Here is a 15,906-nt window from a genome sequence, read left to right as displayed (position 1 = left end):
TGAAGGGCAAATAGCTGGGGAAACGTTCTTTCTAGCTAGACTTTATTTAAAATTTGTTTGAAAAATACATCAATCAATAATGAAAATATGGAATTATTAAGAAAGTGAATGATACTTATAATGTTTACAAGTACAGCAATTGTGTTTATATATGTGCCAAAGAAATATAATCAACCAATCAATTATTTTTCACTAAATGCAATTAATTCATATGTTCAGCATAAGAATGATACATGTAGAATTGGAATACGTAAAATTGAGCAGTGGGCAACCAGATAAAGATGATCCTTTGTTTGAGTCTCTTGTAAATGAATATTAAAGTCGACACATGGGGAATACAGTACGAAATTTACAAATAATCATTTGAATTTTAATTCTCATAGTCTTTGATGAATTTAAGTCAGGTTCAAGCCTTTAAATAACAAAAATAGGCTAAACACATTCAGGCTAGGTGATATAATATAATAATTAGCTGATAGTTACTAAAAATCTATACATAAACGTTAAATTTACATGTATATAAGATAATGAAATGTTTATGGCAGTCAATATATTGATTCAGCACAATTCAATAGAATAAATATTTCAATGAAACCATTGTAACAATAACTCATCGTCATAATTGCAGTGGTGATTCACAGCTGATGTAATTCTTGTACAAATATAATATTGGGCTCAATTATTTTATAGATCTTCAAGATTTTAATACAGACGGTACTAAAAATTTATTATAACATTTCAAGAGTTAAAAGTATCACAGTATAACCTGAGACTATCATAAGATTTAGAATAAAAATTTAGCTAGAAATTAGGATCACCACTGCCATGGTGAAAATAATTTTTCATCTGCTTTATGAAGGTGAAAGACGTTCATTGTTCATTAAAACAACAACATTCACATCACACCCGTGCGTAATAATCAGACTCAACTTACAGGAATTCAGAACCGTCATTTTTGTCACAAATGGCTATGAAATTTGCCTGAGTGTGGTATTAAGGTGAATTTTGTCTCACTGTGATCTAAAAATTCATTGCACCAATACCAGCGGTGTCGTAAAAAAAGATTCATTGACAAGTAGATCATTTCACATATTTTTAAATTCACCGGTACCATTCGCATTAAGCATGAGAATATTTGGATTTTCTTTCTCAAACGCTGTGGCGTCCCTACCACCAGGTCTTTCTTCTTGCCCCCACTCTCCTAGAACGCCACGCATCACGTCTGGTTGCCCGCGCAGCTTCTCTTCTTCCTTCTGTAACATTACTAACAGTTTAAGGTCAAAAGTAAGGTGCTATTCTTTCAGGTTTTGAATGTTATTGCCTGCCTTCACCATAAAAATTTCATGTACGACGCTTTAGGAAGAAACAGCTGTAATGCCTGCACGTAATTTCTTACTAACCTGCTTGTCCTGCAGAGCAAACTTGTCAAACATATTTGCATAAATTTTCTTCTCCCTGGCTAGTTGTTCTTTGTGCAGTTTCTTACATGCTATTATTTGATTGGCAGCAGCTGTGTTCTTTGGATTGATTTTCAGAACTTCTTCAAAGTCTTTCAGTGCAAGTTCAGGAGCAGCAAGTAAAATGTTTGCTTGACCTCTTCTAAACAGTGCCTTTTCATTATTTGGATTAATCGCTAAAGCTTCTGTGCAGGCATCTCTGGCTTCTATACTTTTGTTCGATTTTAGATAGCACAAAGCAAGATTCAAGTTTACTGACAAACGGAGATCTTTTGCCTCAGTTTCCTCTTCTTCCTCATCACTGCTGGGAGAGTCTTTAAAAGCAGTAATAATCTTGTTGTAGAATTTTGTGGCAAGTCCAAGTTTCCCTTCTTTAAAGTAGGCAGTTCCCTTTTCTTTAAACAGTGTCAACTGCTTTATCTGGTCTGGACCAGGTATCATCCAGCTTTCAGAAGCCTTTAAGCCAAATACAATAGTTAAATATAATCGACTTTGCATATGCATTTAAGGGAATTAACACGTGGAAATAATATTTAAAAATATAATTATCAGAAAAATTTAATAATATACCTTCTCAAAGTTCTTCAACTCAACAGTATACTCTAGGTCTGCATTTGGCGGAATTCCGAACTTCGGCTCACCAATGTTTTTGTACGCATGTTTACTCTTTATTTTCAGTCTTGATTTTTCACCCATTTTGAAAGTTCTTAAGGCTATTTCAACTCCATCAATAATACCCACATCTTCTCCTTCACCTAAATTGAACTGAACATCCTTTTCTTCAAATACTTTACCGTCATAAGAGCCAACCAAATGTACTGAAATAAAATACGAACAAATTTTACATTACAACAACAAATGAAGTTTGTTGGATTGTAAGATATTTTTTTTGCTGATTAGGGTACCTGGAGCAATTTCTGAAAAGTTATTTTTCCACTACTATCTGAATATAAAATAAAATTACAGAATAGGACAAGCGATGAAGTAAGTGGCATTTTGCCTGTCACGCTGAAATGCAGTCAAAGTAATGATAACTATTAAAAACATTAAAAAGTTTTGAATGATATAAGATAAACCAATTTTAATTTTGCATTCAAATTCATATTCTCAGAAAATATTCGCATATATGTGGGAGATAATCTATCGTGTACTCTTGAACGAAGTAAAATTTGTACATTAAAATTCTCCTGTGATGCACTTATTACATGCATAAAATTCCTGATGATGCAGCACTTACCATCAACCAGAGCTCCTTCATTTGGAGTAATATATCCAGATCCAGTGACTATTTGGAATTTCTCAATGCTATTGTCTTGTTCTGGGCTTAAATCTGCCCCTTTCCAGTCAATCATTTCAATCTATTAATAAAGTATGTTCTGATTATCGTCGCATTTTATAAACAAAATATTCTATGGCAAGGAAAGTAAGTACTGTACTTAAGCGCTATACCTCAAACTTTAATGTGGCATTTGGAGGGATCGTGGGAGGGCTACCAGCAGCACGATAGGCATAGTCAGGTGCACAAGTCAAAATAGCAACTTCTCCTCGCTTCATGGTAGCAACACCAATGTCCCAAGCCTTGATAACACTCTTTTTACCCAAGTCAAACTCAAATGGTTCATTTCGATCTTTGCTTGAGTCGAACTTTGTGCCATCCATAAGAGTCCCGGTATAATGTACTTTGACTTTGCATCCTGCAGCTGGAGTTTCCTCACCAATTCCTTCCTTGATGATCTCTTTCAATACTCCACCATCCTTCTTTGGGGAAATATCAACTGCAGCCATTCTTAACAGGAAAATAAAGTTTTATACCAATGAGGGAAAATATTGAGCACCTTAATCGAATTAACTTTGCCCTAATCTATCTCATTAAGGGGACTAGCTGTTGGAAAGCTTAGAAGGCATACAATGAAAGAAATAGAATGCAGTTTGTGTGTGAATTAAAAAAGAATACGTACGTTGAGAATATATTAAACTAGAATGATATAGTAATTTATGTCAACGTTTATGTATTCGATTTGGGGTTTTTAGAATCGCTAAAGGCAACAAAACTTGTATATAATTATTTTGAAATTATAACGGAAGGATAACCGTAAAAAAAATATGTTAGTCCTCACAGCCCAAATAAAAAATTCAAATATCCGTCAATAATTATAGGTTATTGGAACTTACATTGGTACCTATAAATGGATTATAACGTTGAATTGAAAAAGAAAATTAAGCGTTGAGATATCACGGATCGTTTCGAGAGCTGAATGTACTAACTTTCGCTTATATGTCAAGTATTCCTTTATAACTACTGTGAGTTCAATCGATTCCGTAGAATTTGCTAGAACGTTTTGCAGCCAGCGTCCAAAAGATCATGCAAATTTCATCCACGAACTTGGGGCATGAAAAAGCTTATACCTAGATGGACAAGTGCTGTTATCTCTAGCGCTTCCTGAACGTTTACTGTACAATTTCAATCGTCTAACGGAATGTGAGCATTAAATTTTATAATTTGATTTAAATTCTTGGCATTGATTGAAGTGCAATATCATATAAGTCGCCGTATATATTACGTGCTATGTAAAATGAAATACTTGCATATTATAAATTCGAATTGATCGAGTTGTCTATTCCTCGATTGAATCTTCTAGGGAATTTGTAATGGCAGTGGTAGAAGAAAAGTATGTAGACGCTGTCGCCATATCCCAGTTCAACATCCCTTATATTACGAAAGTGCAAAACGGTTGCCTAGGCAGCCCAGGCAACGGGGAATTTGTACGTGATGTAAACAAATCCATTTTGTAATAATTTGACAGCCACGGTTAGTCGTTCTTATAATAAATAAAAATAAATACATTAAAAATGACATCTTTAGATCTGAGACAACAGAAACTCGAGCAACAGGTTAGCAAGACCAACAATTATTTATTATATGTTAACGAAAATGAATGTTTGGGCGTTGAACGTTGAGTTGAGTCTAACCTTTTTAATTATCGGACCTTTTAATACTTAATTCGTTTCATACATCAGCGTAGTCTCCCAGAATACACGTGTTGATACTTATCTTACACTATCATTGCGCGACGAGTGCACGTTACATGTAATTATAGGTATTCGCTCTCTTTAAATTAGAATTTAGATTCATTGCTTGAATTAAACAATTTTTTTCGGCATTTTATTTCTTCTCAACCTATGATGGCTAGATCCAACATTATTTCCCAATCAAATATTTGCTCCTAACGCTTGAGTAATTCATCATGCGTATATCATCTAATATTCCAGAGGCAAATAATAGCGCAGAAAATGAAACAGAAACGACAAAGCGGCGCTGGCGGCATGGTACAGGCATCAAATATCTCTAGTTCGCAATATAGCAGCCATTCTACAAAATGGTTAAATCCAAACAGAGAGCTTCATGGTAAAGTGGTGTGACTGCCTCTACATTCTTATCATCTGATATAATATAATCAATAACCTCATAATGAATCAGCCATAAAATATCTTGAACTCTTTCATTGAAATTCACATATTATTCTCAAATATTAGAATACTATTCTTGGATTTCAGTTTTAATTATTTTTATTTAATCAACTCAGATCAATAAAGTTTCTTCACTTTTGCTTTAATTCTGAGGTAGGCTATGACGGACCTATGCAGTTCACAATGTCACCCAGTAATCCTGACATGGGAGTATCACACGAAAATAAAACTATAGAGTCAGAAGTAACAGGTAACCAGAATTTCGATGGATATCAAATGCAATCTGTTACGATTATGAATGAATTTCGTTGAAACATTTAGTCATTTTTCTTTCAGACATCAGAACAGAAAGTGGATTTTATGATGGGACTGAACGTGGTGACGGCGCAGATGAAGAATCATCCCCGGTGGATTTGAGATCACCATCTGAAGCACTTCACAGTCAATCACCTCTTAGAGTAGCTCCTGTTGATGGGTCAATTAATGCGATCAATGGCGAAAATCATTCCTCGGTAACTGTAATTTGAGTAAACATTTACATGTATAAATGACATTCAATTGTTTCAGTTCAATAATTAGCCAAATTCACATGATACAGATGTGCAAACAAATTACTAATCATTATTCATTTGCAGAGCCCGGAATTGGAGGGAAATGTTGAGGGTAATATAGAACAATTTGTTCTGCAACCAGCCAATAAAAAAATGCATTATAAGTGTAGAATAACACGTGATAGAAAAGGCATGGATCGTGGTTTATATCCAACTTACTTTTTGCATCTAGAACGTGACTATGGAAAAAAGGTTCGCTCAAATTCTCTTGGTTGAACTTGAATCTCTTTATAATTATTCAGTTGATAATAATCAGTTTCCTATTCGGAAAGGTTTTTTTACTAGCTGGACGGAAACGAAAAAAGAGCACTACAAGTAATTATTTAATTTCGTCTGACCCAACCGATCTTTCAAGAGGAGCCGAATCTTATGTTGGAAAATTAAGATCTAATCTATTGGGCACTCAGTTTACCGTATATGATAATGGATATTCCTTGATGAAGAGTGAAAAGAGAGAAGAGCGAACTAATCCCAGGCAAGAACTAGCCGCAGTTGTTTACGATACTAATGTTTTGGGTTTCAAAGGGCCACGAAAAATGACTGTAATCATACCTGGAATGACTTCAGATCAGCAAAGAGTACAGATTTGTCCTCGAGATGATACAGAAACATTGTTAGGTGGGTAAACTAGTAATTGATTTTTTGAGTCTTCGGTTATCGCTTGTAAATTCCTATATTTTTTTTTTTGATTAATGCGTTTACTTTAGTTCAATGTAAGGTCTGAATTACAGAGTGTTGGAAAATGAAGAATATGGATAACTTGATAGAATTGCATAACAAAACACCAGCTTGGAACGATGACACACAGTCCTATGTACTAAATTTCCACGGACGTGTTACACAGGCTTCAGTGAAAAATTTCCAAGTTGTTCACGACAGTGATGGTAATCACAATTTACATACCTATATATAATCACATTATTGTAAATCAAAAATCCAAAGTTATTTTGCATGCAATTTTTTGATTTTACGATGAAACGATTTTAAACATGCTTACCGTTTTCACAGTGCTAAATCTTTCGAATTAATAATTGATTATATTATCTGTGTATATTGCAGTGGATTACGTTGTGATGCAATTTGGTCGCGTAGCTGAGGACGTTTTCACAATGGATTACCGTTTTCCACTATGCGCACTCCAAGCTTTTGCAATTGCATTAAGCAGTTTTGATAACAAATTAGCCTGTGAGTGATTTGTTTGTACGTATAAATTATAGGAACTGTATATTGTAATGCCACTGCTCACATATAATCAAAAGGCCAGGAAACGGACAATCAATTCCAATTTAAGTATAAAACGATTTACTGAGTAATGAGATGAAATTTTTAGAATGTTCACTCTCGTTAAACCTTAGAGCCACAATAATAACTATAATAATATGTGTTCACATTCCAATAGAGATAATATTTACATAATTCCTATCTTTAGTATAAACTTTTAGAAAGCTGAGACGAATAAGTTTCAGACTCGTGTACGTTCTGTAAAAATCGATTATTTATCTTTCATTCCGAGTGCTTTACAAAATTTGATGAAGTTTTCGAAAAAAAAAAAATGCCAGCCGGATGTTACTGCAGTTATACGCATACTACCACGTTGAATGATAATTTTTAGATTATTGTAGAATGCATTTTGATACACGTATCAAATTGCTAACATTCATCAAGTTTGTCAAGTTTGAACTAGTAATTGCACGTCAGATTTTGGATTAGACTTCAATGTTACATGATACGAAATAAAATTGCAGCTACAATTATATGTATATGAAAAAAAAAAAAAAAAAAAAAAAACAACACTCATATCAAAGTCGTATCGTACGCATGTAATGAGGTGAAAAAAAAGATTATGAATTCCGTACGAAAAAGCTAATGAAAACAATTGTTAGTGTCTCGTTTCATAACTTTTACACTGTTTTTATTATCTGAGCAGGCAATTCTTGTCCAGAGTTGGAATTATAGGGACCCAGTGTAAATATTTTTCAGCATGTATCGATCTATTTAATGATTGCAATTATCCTCATGAGAGACTATTAATTATTATATTGTACTTATTGGTGCGCATATTATATTATAAGGAAGCGAGTAACTTATTGTATAAAAGTCAAAATAATGTTAGCATAGATTAAAACAGGGTCTGAATAAAGATTTATCGAAAAACTGCCCGTATAATAGTTTGCAGAGTTGTATAGAATTTCAGTTGAAAGTAAGGAGTCTTACGAAAGATGAATTTATTATTATCGTTTAGGATAGAGATTTCTAGTTATATTATTTTACTAACATTCTTATAGAGTTAATGTAACATTTTTTCATTTCTAACGATTACTTTAGTTCTCATATTTTATACTTGCACCAAGATCTAGCTATCAATTTTCGGACTGATTTTTTGTAGGTAATTATAGTATGAAATGTAAGGTTCGGCACATTTGTGACGGTAATACAGTATGTTCATTAACACTGGTTAAAAAGGACAAGTGAAACCTGCTTGCCTTGATGTACTGTGGGATCAAGTAACCAGAAATTGTCCTGGATTATGAAGAGTTGAAATCATGATAAGGGCATCTGAGGAATTTCTATTAATTGTATGAATTATTTGAACCCAAGGTTGAACTATAATCCGTGTCTCTAGATGATTTTAATATGTGCCTTTGTGAAGGACTTTCATGTACTTTGTATTAAATATTTAAATATTCATAACATCGGTGGCTTGTATAATTATCTTGACGAACCTGTTTTAAGAGGCTAATTTTTCTCACAATTGAAGATTTCACGATATATTTATTACTATGCCTTGATGGTTGTACAACAATATATATGTGTATGTATGTTTTAAATATATTTCAGCAAGTTGTACAGGCGTATAGAATTTTCTATCGAAGTATAATTTATTGTAGATCTATTTGTATTGTATGCACTCGTCTTCTGCATGTATGCTGTAGTATACCTAATAATAATCAAACCAAGGGTGCTTTAGGATAATATACACCATAATTCAACTTTAAAACTAAATGATATACTTTTTTTTTTTATGAATATAGGTAATCGAAAAATATATAATATCTCAACGATTCTATGTCTGTATTAAGTAGTGTGTTATGTACATGATTTCCTCACACATGACATATGTATTCACTGCAGGTATTCATTTACTGAATATTTTTCATAACATATTTGTTTCGAGATAGACTATAACGATACATTGTCTACTTTTTGTGCCCACATTAGAAAAGTGGATACTATGAATACGGTAATAAATGTAGGATGCAATACAAACAGACTACAAATATGTTGCGTGGATTGTAAATTTTCACCAAACTAAGTTTCAAGATTCTAAAACTAAATCATTGTGACATTCTGAACTAACATTTATCGTAAATGAGGTATCAATAACTTTGTACCTGTTGAAATATCAATTAATAAAAGCAATATCATACGCATCACTTTCTTTGACAAGAAACTCTTCTCTGAGTGAACAATTACTTAAAGAATGTGATTTTTATTACTTATATTTGTTATACTATTCCTTGAGCTAAAGTGTTTCCATTACTTGCATGAATTACTTGTGTAATGAAAAATAACTGTATACAAAAATTTCCTAAGCAGTTGACCTACAGTCATTCATTCGTTGCTGAGTGCGAGACTCGAGGAAGGGAGAGCCGCGTATGCAGGTGCTGGGTCAAAAAGCTGCGCCAGCTACACTCTTGTTCAGCAATGCATAAATGACCCTGCATGTGTCAAACTAATTCTATTATTGATAAGCTGATTATTCTGTACATTTCAATTGATAAATACACAGTATAGATACATACAACAGGCTGTTTGATCACGTGTGCATATAAGTATAATGGTTCATTCTACACTCCACAACTTAATATAAAGTTTCCAAAGGTATTACTTTAAATATACTTACTTTCCATAAAGAATATTGTCTAGTCTACCGTCGTGTTAGTTTTCATGTTCACTATAGTGACTGGAAATGTCAATGTATCGACCTTATATCCTAAGTAAAAAATAAAGAAATTGTGTTGGAGAATATCTTCACTACCTATGTTTTCACATCAAAAATGAATGAAAAGCGATAATTTAATTTTTTTTCTAACTTTTGGCACAGTAATTGATTTCATTTACAACATACAGAAGTACTGTGATATGTGTAGCCTACGATGTATCGGAATTATATTATTTTACCATAACTATAGCTAAAGGCAGAAAAATACTTCTAATAGTGATTTGTAATTTGTCATTGTCACGTAATTTGCAATTTATTTAGCATTTTCACTATCCCATCATTAGGAATATCAAGCAGGTATGTATTTGAATTGCAAGACGTTTGAAAAGTGATGGTGATTAATCAGTCAGTAGAAATCATGATAATAATTTATAATATAATTATAATATGTGTATATTGAGACAATATTTTTCGCACAATAAATGGCAGTAGTTAGTAGTGTACACATAATTATATAAATACACCATTCTTGGTAATAATTATATACCTAGGAGTAAGTCTTGATGAAATACAGCTGAAGGCACTCAAGGTAAAGAGCATAGTACAATAGTATTAGTAAACGGTGTATAAAAAGTTTTAACACGGATGAGTGTTATATATATTGAACTAAACGTACGTACAATTCCATCCACCTATAATTTGAAGGAGTACAAAATTATGAATAACGTTAGCAGTTTTATACGAATAACATATTAAATATTCGCTAAATAACATACAGTAACAAGAATGCGTTCATTGACAATTATTCAATGGAAAAAATAAAATCTGTTGGGTTTGAATTCTAGTGGTAGTCTGGAAAAGCACTTTTTGTAACACATACTAATCATGATATTTCGAATACGACTAAAAATTAAAGAATAGGGAAATCAAACTTAAAATCCTTTATAGTAGTACCAATTGACCAACATAAGTTGCTTTTCCTCATTATTTAAAGGCTCACCCAATTACTTCAATATTAGCTAATTTTATTTATTTATTTATTTCATTCTCAAAATCTCAGAATATAAGGCTGTGATGAACAATTTTTTACTGTTCAATATTAACAAAAAGAACCAGTATAGCTAAAATTATTTTTTATAGTTTACACAACCTAACACGATATTTCTATTATCATTTGAATTTAAACTGCACAAATTATAAGCTGTAAAGAGTTTAATAAGCTGTTCACTGAATTTTTTAATGATGCGTATGCTTAGTGTGATTTCGGGATGACGCCACAAATGGACGGACACATAAATATGACATAACAATTGATATATAAACAAGCAAAGAAATTGCTTTAATATTTTCAATACCACCGTTATTATGGTTTCAGTCTTTTTATTTTGACACGTATAGATTCGGATTCACAAGTTTCGTTTTATATAATTTTTGAGCCTAGAGAAGAACTTTATAAAAAATTTACAAATTCGAGAGACACATACTAGTGCAAAACCTTCGAAATTATTATTATAAGTTTTTTTTATGACAATTATTTTCCAGTGATATTATTGTTTGCTTTACTATTTGTGAAGTGTGAATTCTTTGTGTGAAAACTTTCTGTGAATTCAGTTTGTAGGGAAAATACATATCAAAATTTTTGTACATGATTTGAATCTAGTCTACCTGTAAATAACTCGATGGTAAAATTCAATATTCGAACTATTGTGAGAGTTCAGCCAGATTTGATAATATCTGTATTCAAATGCTTTTAAAATAGTAACGAAATAATGGTCTCTAGTGCACTTGGGTAATACTCTTATATCGGTTGGTTGTGACCACTACATAATTTAATTGAATATCTTTTAAGACTACATGTCAAATTCTAATATATTAACGATGCATTATCGATATGACAATACCTAATTCCAATTTATTTACAATAATTTCAGATCCAATAAGTTCTCATTAGTTTCGAATATATATATTTATAATCGGAAGTTGATATGAAATTTGAATGGTTAATTTTCTTGAGACACAGTGTTCAATTTGAAAAAAAAAAAATAAATAAATAAAAATACTGATGATATTTATTGCAGGTAATCAAAAAATGAGCGAACGTGGTTCGTTACAGTAACGAGCATTGATGTTTCAGAATAATTTTTAATACTGACTTATAATTCAAGTTATAGCTATATGATACTGATGAGAACTGCAGCAAGAATTGTATATACATATTACGTAGTATAATATAAAATAACTATCAAGCATCGAGATTAAGTCACCTCTGTTTAGCGGAAGTTTATTACAATATTGTATTTACAACACAAGTGTATTGTAATATTGTTCAGCATCAAATGACTCTACGAACATCCTTTCTTCCACTCTGTCTGATTATTTGCATAACTTGGTCGAGAAAATCTTGGCGCTGGAATACGCGATGCTGGACGTGGTATTCCACTTCCAACGCTAGATGTTCTGTTAGGGGCACCCCAATTAGTCGGGGCTCTTAACCTTGTTTTATTTTCTATTGCTGCATGTTTCATTGGCCTAACCAGCATCTGAAATGGGGTTACAAATTGATTGGCCGATAGATATGTAATTCGAAGTTGGAGGTAGAAGACCTAATTTTGAATGTACAATATATTGAGTCAACAGTTCGTAATAAAAACCTACATTGTACTAAGAGAATTATATGGCTCACCTCTGGTTTTTTTGATAAATTATTTTGTCCTTGATATGTTGTAACACATGGTACATCGTTGATATGATTTTCTGAGGAAAGCAGGACAGAAAACGAATGAGCAAAGCATGGAAAGCAAGCGCCTCTAAAGATGCCTACCAGTTTACACGCATTAAACTCACCACTTGTTCCTATTGCTTCGAGTGATGAACCGACAGGCTCCAACAATGGGGAACTATTTTTAACGGCACGAGTTACGGTTTGTGAGGAGCTGTGCTCATTTTCCTGACATGCACCCTTCAATATTGGAGACGGTAAGTCCTTTTCGGCCTCCATCCAATTATTTTCCAATACTCTTCTGTTCGGTTTTGGTGTCGATATTTGCTTTAAGCCTAGGAAAATCATGCTTTATTTAAAGAAATTCAGACGTAAACGAAATTGAACAGTATTTATTTGAGATTTCATTCTAAAGACTAATCACAAGCAATTTCAATATCAGATTACTTACTTTGCTCTTGCAACCCAGCAATGTAATGTAATTGCGCAGAATTTATGAGCTGCAAATTATAAGAAGTATGACTGCTATCAGAACAGATGCTTAGTCTGTCATCAAGATCGGGAGCGCTGTGAGCACTTTGCGTACTCTCAATGCTTTCAGTGGATCCGGAAGCACCTTTGCTTCGGAATTCCTTTACATTTCCACCTACTTCCAGCAATCTTTGTTCTGATCCACTTTTCAATCTGCCCAAAGGCATTAATTTATTTACCAGAGATCCCTCGACGTTTCTTGGAATACTTGGTTGACATGGTCTTGCGTGCTTTGAATTTGGTACGTTAGAATATCTATGCATATCAAAAGTTCTCATACTATTTGTAGCCAAGTTTGGATTTGATTTTTGAAACAATTGTGGTAGTTTTGATAAGACTCGAGGAGCTTGTAATTTTTTTTGGTAATTTGAAATTGGAGGTTTAGCAAACGTACTGTCCAACCTTTCGGGGGATGGTTCATTTTCAATTTTTGCTTTTAAATCAGCCATATTCGTCTTTTTAGTGAAGGTGTAATATTTTTTGTCACTATTTTGGCGAGTGGGTATATCCGGACTTGCTGATTCATTTTGGCTTACACGAAGTTTAGGAGATTTTTTTCTGTAGGTGTTGTTATGATTAATAGCAGATATATCTTCGCTAGGAACTTCTGTGATGTGGCTGTATGTAGAATCTAAATTCTGCTCGGTACTACGTTGAACTTGTTCTAATAGTTCTCTTCTTAAATCAGTTGGTCCATTAAATGTTGAATTTATTGTTCCCAGAGATAATGCTCTGTTGCAATGGATATTATCATCCGACGAAAAATCACTCCTTAAATCTTGATCACCACTGGACGTATGATTGGTAAAATCATGGTTTAAATTAAGGGTAATATTAACCGTTTCTAACGTTTGTTTTTGAGACAAAAAAGTACTGTTCAATCCATTTGGTAATTTACTATCATGACTTTGAATGTTGGTCAACGTTTCGTCCAAATCAATATTCTCAACGGGTGATGACGTGAAAATTGTATTTATTGTCTGTTTGTTTATTTCTATAGGTAACGAATGCCTAGGTAACGATGTTGCAGATCTTCGTGTAAATGTGTTGAATAAACTTTTTTCGTTTTCTTTTTCCAGTGATTGGTAGTTGGTGGTAAAAGTATTGTCTCCACATGCATTACGATTTTTTATCGTGACATTGTTCTCGAATTCTTTTAAAAATGTTTCATCATTAAAATCATTTATATCCGATATGTCGCCAAACATGCTTGTCTTCATCATTGAATTCGTCAGTATCTGTGAATCTACAATACTTTCTTGGTGTGATAGAGATTCTTTCGACATGTTCATCAGGGAACAGCCCAATTCAGAAGGCTGCGACACGTTCATCAATGGATCCGCAAACTCTGGTTCGGTTAAATTTATGAACGAATCAATTCCTTTAGATTGTGACAAATTCAGGAATGCTTCCATACTTTCTTGTCCAGATGAACCAAGGATACCTGATCTAACTTGGCTTGATGTTGGATTTAACATAGCTGGTACGGATTCCTTTTCGCTATTTGTCAAACTGATTTCTTTGTCCATCTATTTCAAAATTTTATAATATCTCAGGTGTGAATACTTTTCGTTAGTTCACAATTTTAAAATAGCAAAAGGTCGGTGTTAACGTAGCATTAAAAACTAGTAACTGGTTCAAGGAGAAGCCTATCGAAATTTGTGTCAAGTCTATTTAAGTTTGATTTCCAAAGAATACTTACATTGACATTAGTGCCTGCTAGTGCTGGAGACCTCTTCCATACATTGGAAGCTGGTGGCGACAATGCTTCTATTATAGATTCAAAACTCAGTCTGTTGTTACGCTTTTTGTGTCTTGTGAACGTTCTCGTATCGATAGAGCGCCTTGTGCCTGAAAGAACATAAGAATCACGAAACTCATTAAAGTTCAAGAACAAAAAAATAGAAAAAATGAAAGATGATACCTTACATTATTCAACAAGTGAAACCAGCAGAATAGTCAGACTGGTGTTTAATTTATCAGACTATATTAGGAAATACATAAATGATTATGTATGAAAAGGCAATTATATTGCTTCACCTCATAAAATGAGATCATCTTTCCTACTATAAGGTTTAACCGGGAACTGTGTGCGTGGGTAAGTAGGAATGAAAAAAAACAAACCATTCAGAGCTTCATTTTCCTCTAAATCCAATTCCGATCCATCTCCTAACCAGCTGTTTAGATCTTGGACATTGCCCTCCGCCGAACAATTTGCACATACATGAAGCCTGAAACAACATGTTATTTATAGTATCCGTAACAAAAAGCATAAAACCTATAACTCTTCATAAATGTTTTGTTATAATAGTCAGACACTGGGACAGTTATGATCAGTTTCTAATCAGAAAAACCTTTTTGTTTAAACAACTTTACTTTAGTTAGGCATAAGATGCCATTGATTTTCAAACTTGTGTAAACAGTAAATATACAATAATACACAAGCTGTGAGTCATTGACAGAAATGAGTATACACATCAGTGATGAGGTGATTCAACTAGCATGTACACATACATACGTTCTGTTTCGTAAAAGCGAAAGATGGAATAACCTGTTTACTACGCTTAATTTGATAATGATGTTGATGTATTTTGTTGAGTTTTTATAAACGGGATATGGTGTTCGAAAACCAAAAAGTTGTTAACAACAGGGATTAATAAACTTACCATCTCTCATCGTCCGAGAAGTCAAAGGCCGAAACATCGATGATATCGCTTACATCAAGAGGTTGCACTTCATCGACACAATAAGAGTTCGACATATTTTCTGCCGTATTAATCTGTCGCTCCGACATGTACGTTTAACGTTTTAATAACACGTAGAGACAAGACACTTCATTCTACCGTTGTAAATGATACATAAGCGATACGACGGATGGTGTGAAGCCCCGAATGGAATGTGTCTGCAGGCTCTCGCGCACAAGATGATCAACAAAACGTTTAATTGACAATTATTATCTGTTTATTAATAAAGTCTTTGATGCCTTTGAAAAGAGATTCCGAGGAGACGATACAAAAGACAAAAAACATAACCACGGGCGGGATATAAAGAAATAATTCCACCAACACAACAGAACCTTGCACCCTGTTAAGTAAATAAAGAAAACTGTCCAACGTGAAATTGGAAATCTTAAGTCTTAACCAGTAATACCAATCTACTTATTTCGTACCCAAAGTA

The 15,906-nt window shown here is 33.3% G+C and overlaps 3 protein-coding genes across 8 annotated transcripts; 1 reads left to right on the top strand and 2 right to left on the bottom strand.

Moving 5' to 3' along the window:
* Positions 1-28: 28 nt before the first annotated feature.
* Positions 29-3,854, bottom strand: LOC107219961 (FK506-binding protein 59). Of its 3 annotated transcripts, XM_046743377.1 has the most exons (7): positions 3,723-3,854; positions 3,630-3,637; positions 2,907-3,243; positions 2,695-2,815; positions 2,028-2,275; positions 1,401-1,913; positions 29-1,253 (listed from the first exon to the last, which is right to left on the bottom strand). In XM_046743377.1, the coding sequence occupies exons 3-7, from the start codon at positions 3,240-3,242 to the stop codon at positions 1,086-1,088; spliced, it is 1,386 nt and encodes a 461-aa protein (XP_046599333.1). In that variant the 5' UTR covers position 3,243; positions 3,630-3,637; positions 3,723-3,854; the 3' UTR covers positions 29-1,085. The 3 variants fall into 3 exon arrangements, with proteins under 3 accessions (XP_046599333.1, XP_015513826.1, XP_015513825.1); XM_015658340.2 differs by lacking the exon at positions 3,630-3,637 and having other exon boundaries at positions 3,723-3,852; XM_015658339.2 differs by having other exon boundaries at positions 1,111-1,264; positions 3,630-3,834.
* A 272-nt stretch (positions 3,855-4,126) lies between these two features.
* Positions 4,127-7,288, top strand: LOC107219951 (protein king tubby 1). Of its 3 annotated transcripts, none has more exons than XM_015658323.2 (8): positions 4,127-4,349; positions 4,728-4,863; positions 5,083-5,175; positions 5,262-5,437; positions 5,561-5,728; positions 5,809-6,154; positions 6,268-6,420; positions 6,596-7,288. In XM_015658323.2, exons 1-8 carry the CDS (start codon positions 4,308-4,310, stop codon positions 6,727-6,729), a joined length of 1,248 nt encoding a protein of 415 aa, XP_015513809.1. In that variant the 5' UTR covers positions 4,127-4,307; the 3' UTR covers positions 6,730-7,288. The 3 variants fall into 3 exon arrangements, with proteins under 3 accessions (XP_015513809.1, XP_046599334.1, XP_046599335.1); XM_046743378.1 differs by lacking the exon at positions 4,127-4,349 and adding an exon at positions 4,478-4,555; XM_046743379.1 differs by lacking the exon at positions 4,127-4,349 and having other exon boundaries at positions 4,762-4,863; positions 5,079-5,175.
* Positions 5,322-15,842, bottom strand: LOC107219962. Of its 2 annotated transcripts, XM_015658341.2 has the most exons (7): positions 15,396-15,842; positions 14,854-14,960; positions 14,432-14,580; positions 12,650-14,258; positions 12,324-12,533; positions 12,163-12,233; positions 10,830-12,019 (listed from the first exon to the last, which is right to left on the bottom strand). In XM_015658341.2, exons 1-7 carry the CDS (start codon positions 15,521-15,523, stop codon positions 11,822-11,824), a joined length of 2,472 nt encoding a protein of 823 aa, XP_015513827.1. In that variant the 5' UTR covers positions 15,524-15,842; the 3' UTR covers positions 10,830-11,821. The 2 variants fall into 2 exon arrangements, with proteins under 2 accessions (XP_046599329.1, XP_015513827.1); XM_046743373.1 differs by lacking the exons at positions 10,830-12,019; positions 12,163-12,233 and adding an exon at positions 5,322-5,441.
* Between the last annotated feature and the right edge of the window lie 64 nt (positions 15,843-15,906).

This window comes from Neodiprion lecontei, chromosome 6, assembly GCF_021901455.1.
Source record: "Neodiprion lecontei isolate iyNeoLeco1 chromosome 6, iyNeoLeco1.1, whole genome shotgun sequence".
NCBI classification, from domain to species: domain Eukaryota; kingdom Metazoa; phylum Arthropoda; class Insecta; order Hymenoptera; family Diprionidae; genus Neodiprion; species Neodiprion lecontei.
Note: the sequence above shows the minus strand (reverse complement) of the source record. Positions and strands in the feature narration are given on the sequence as shown.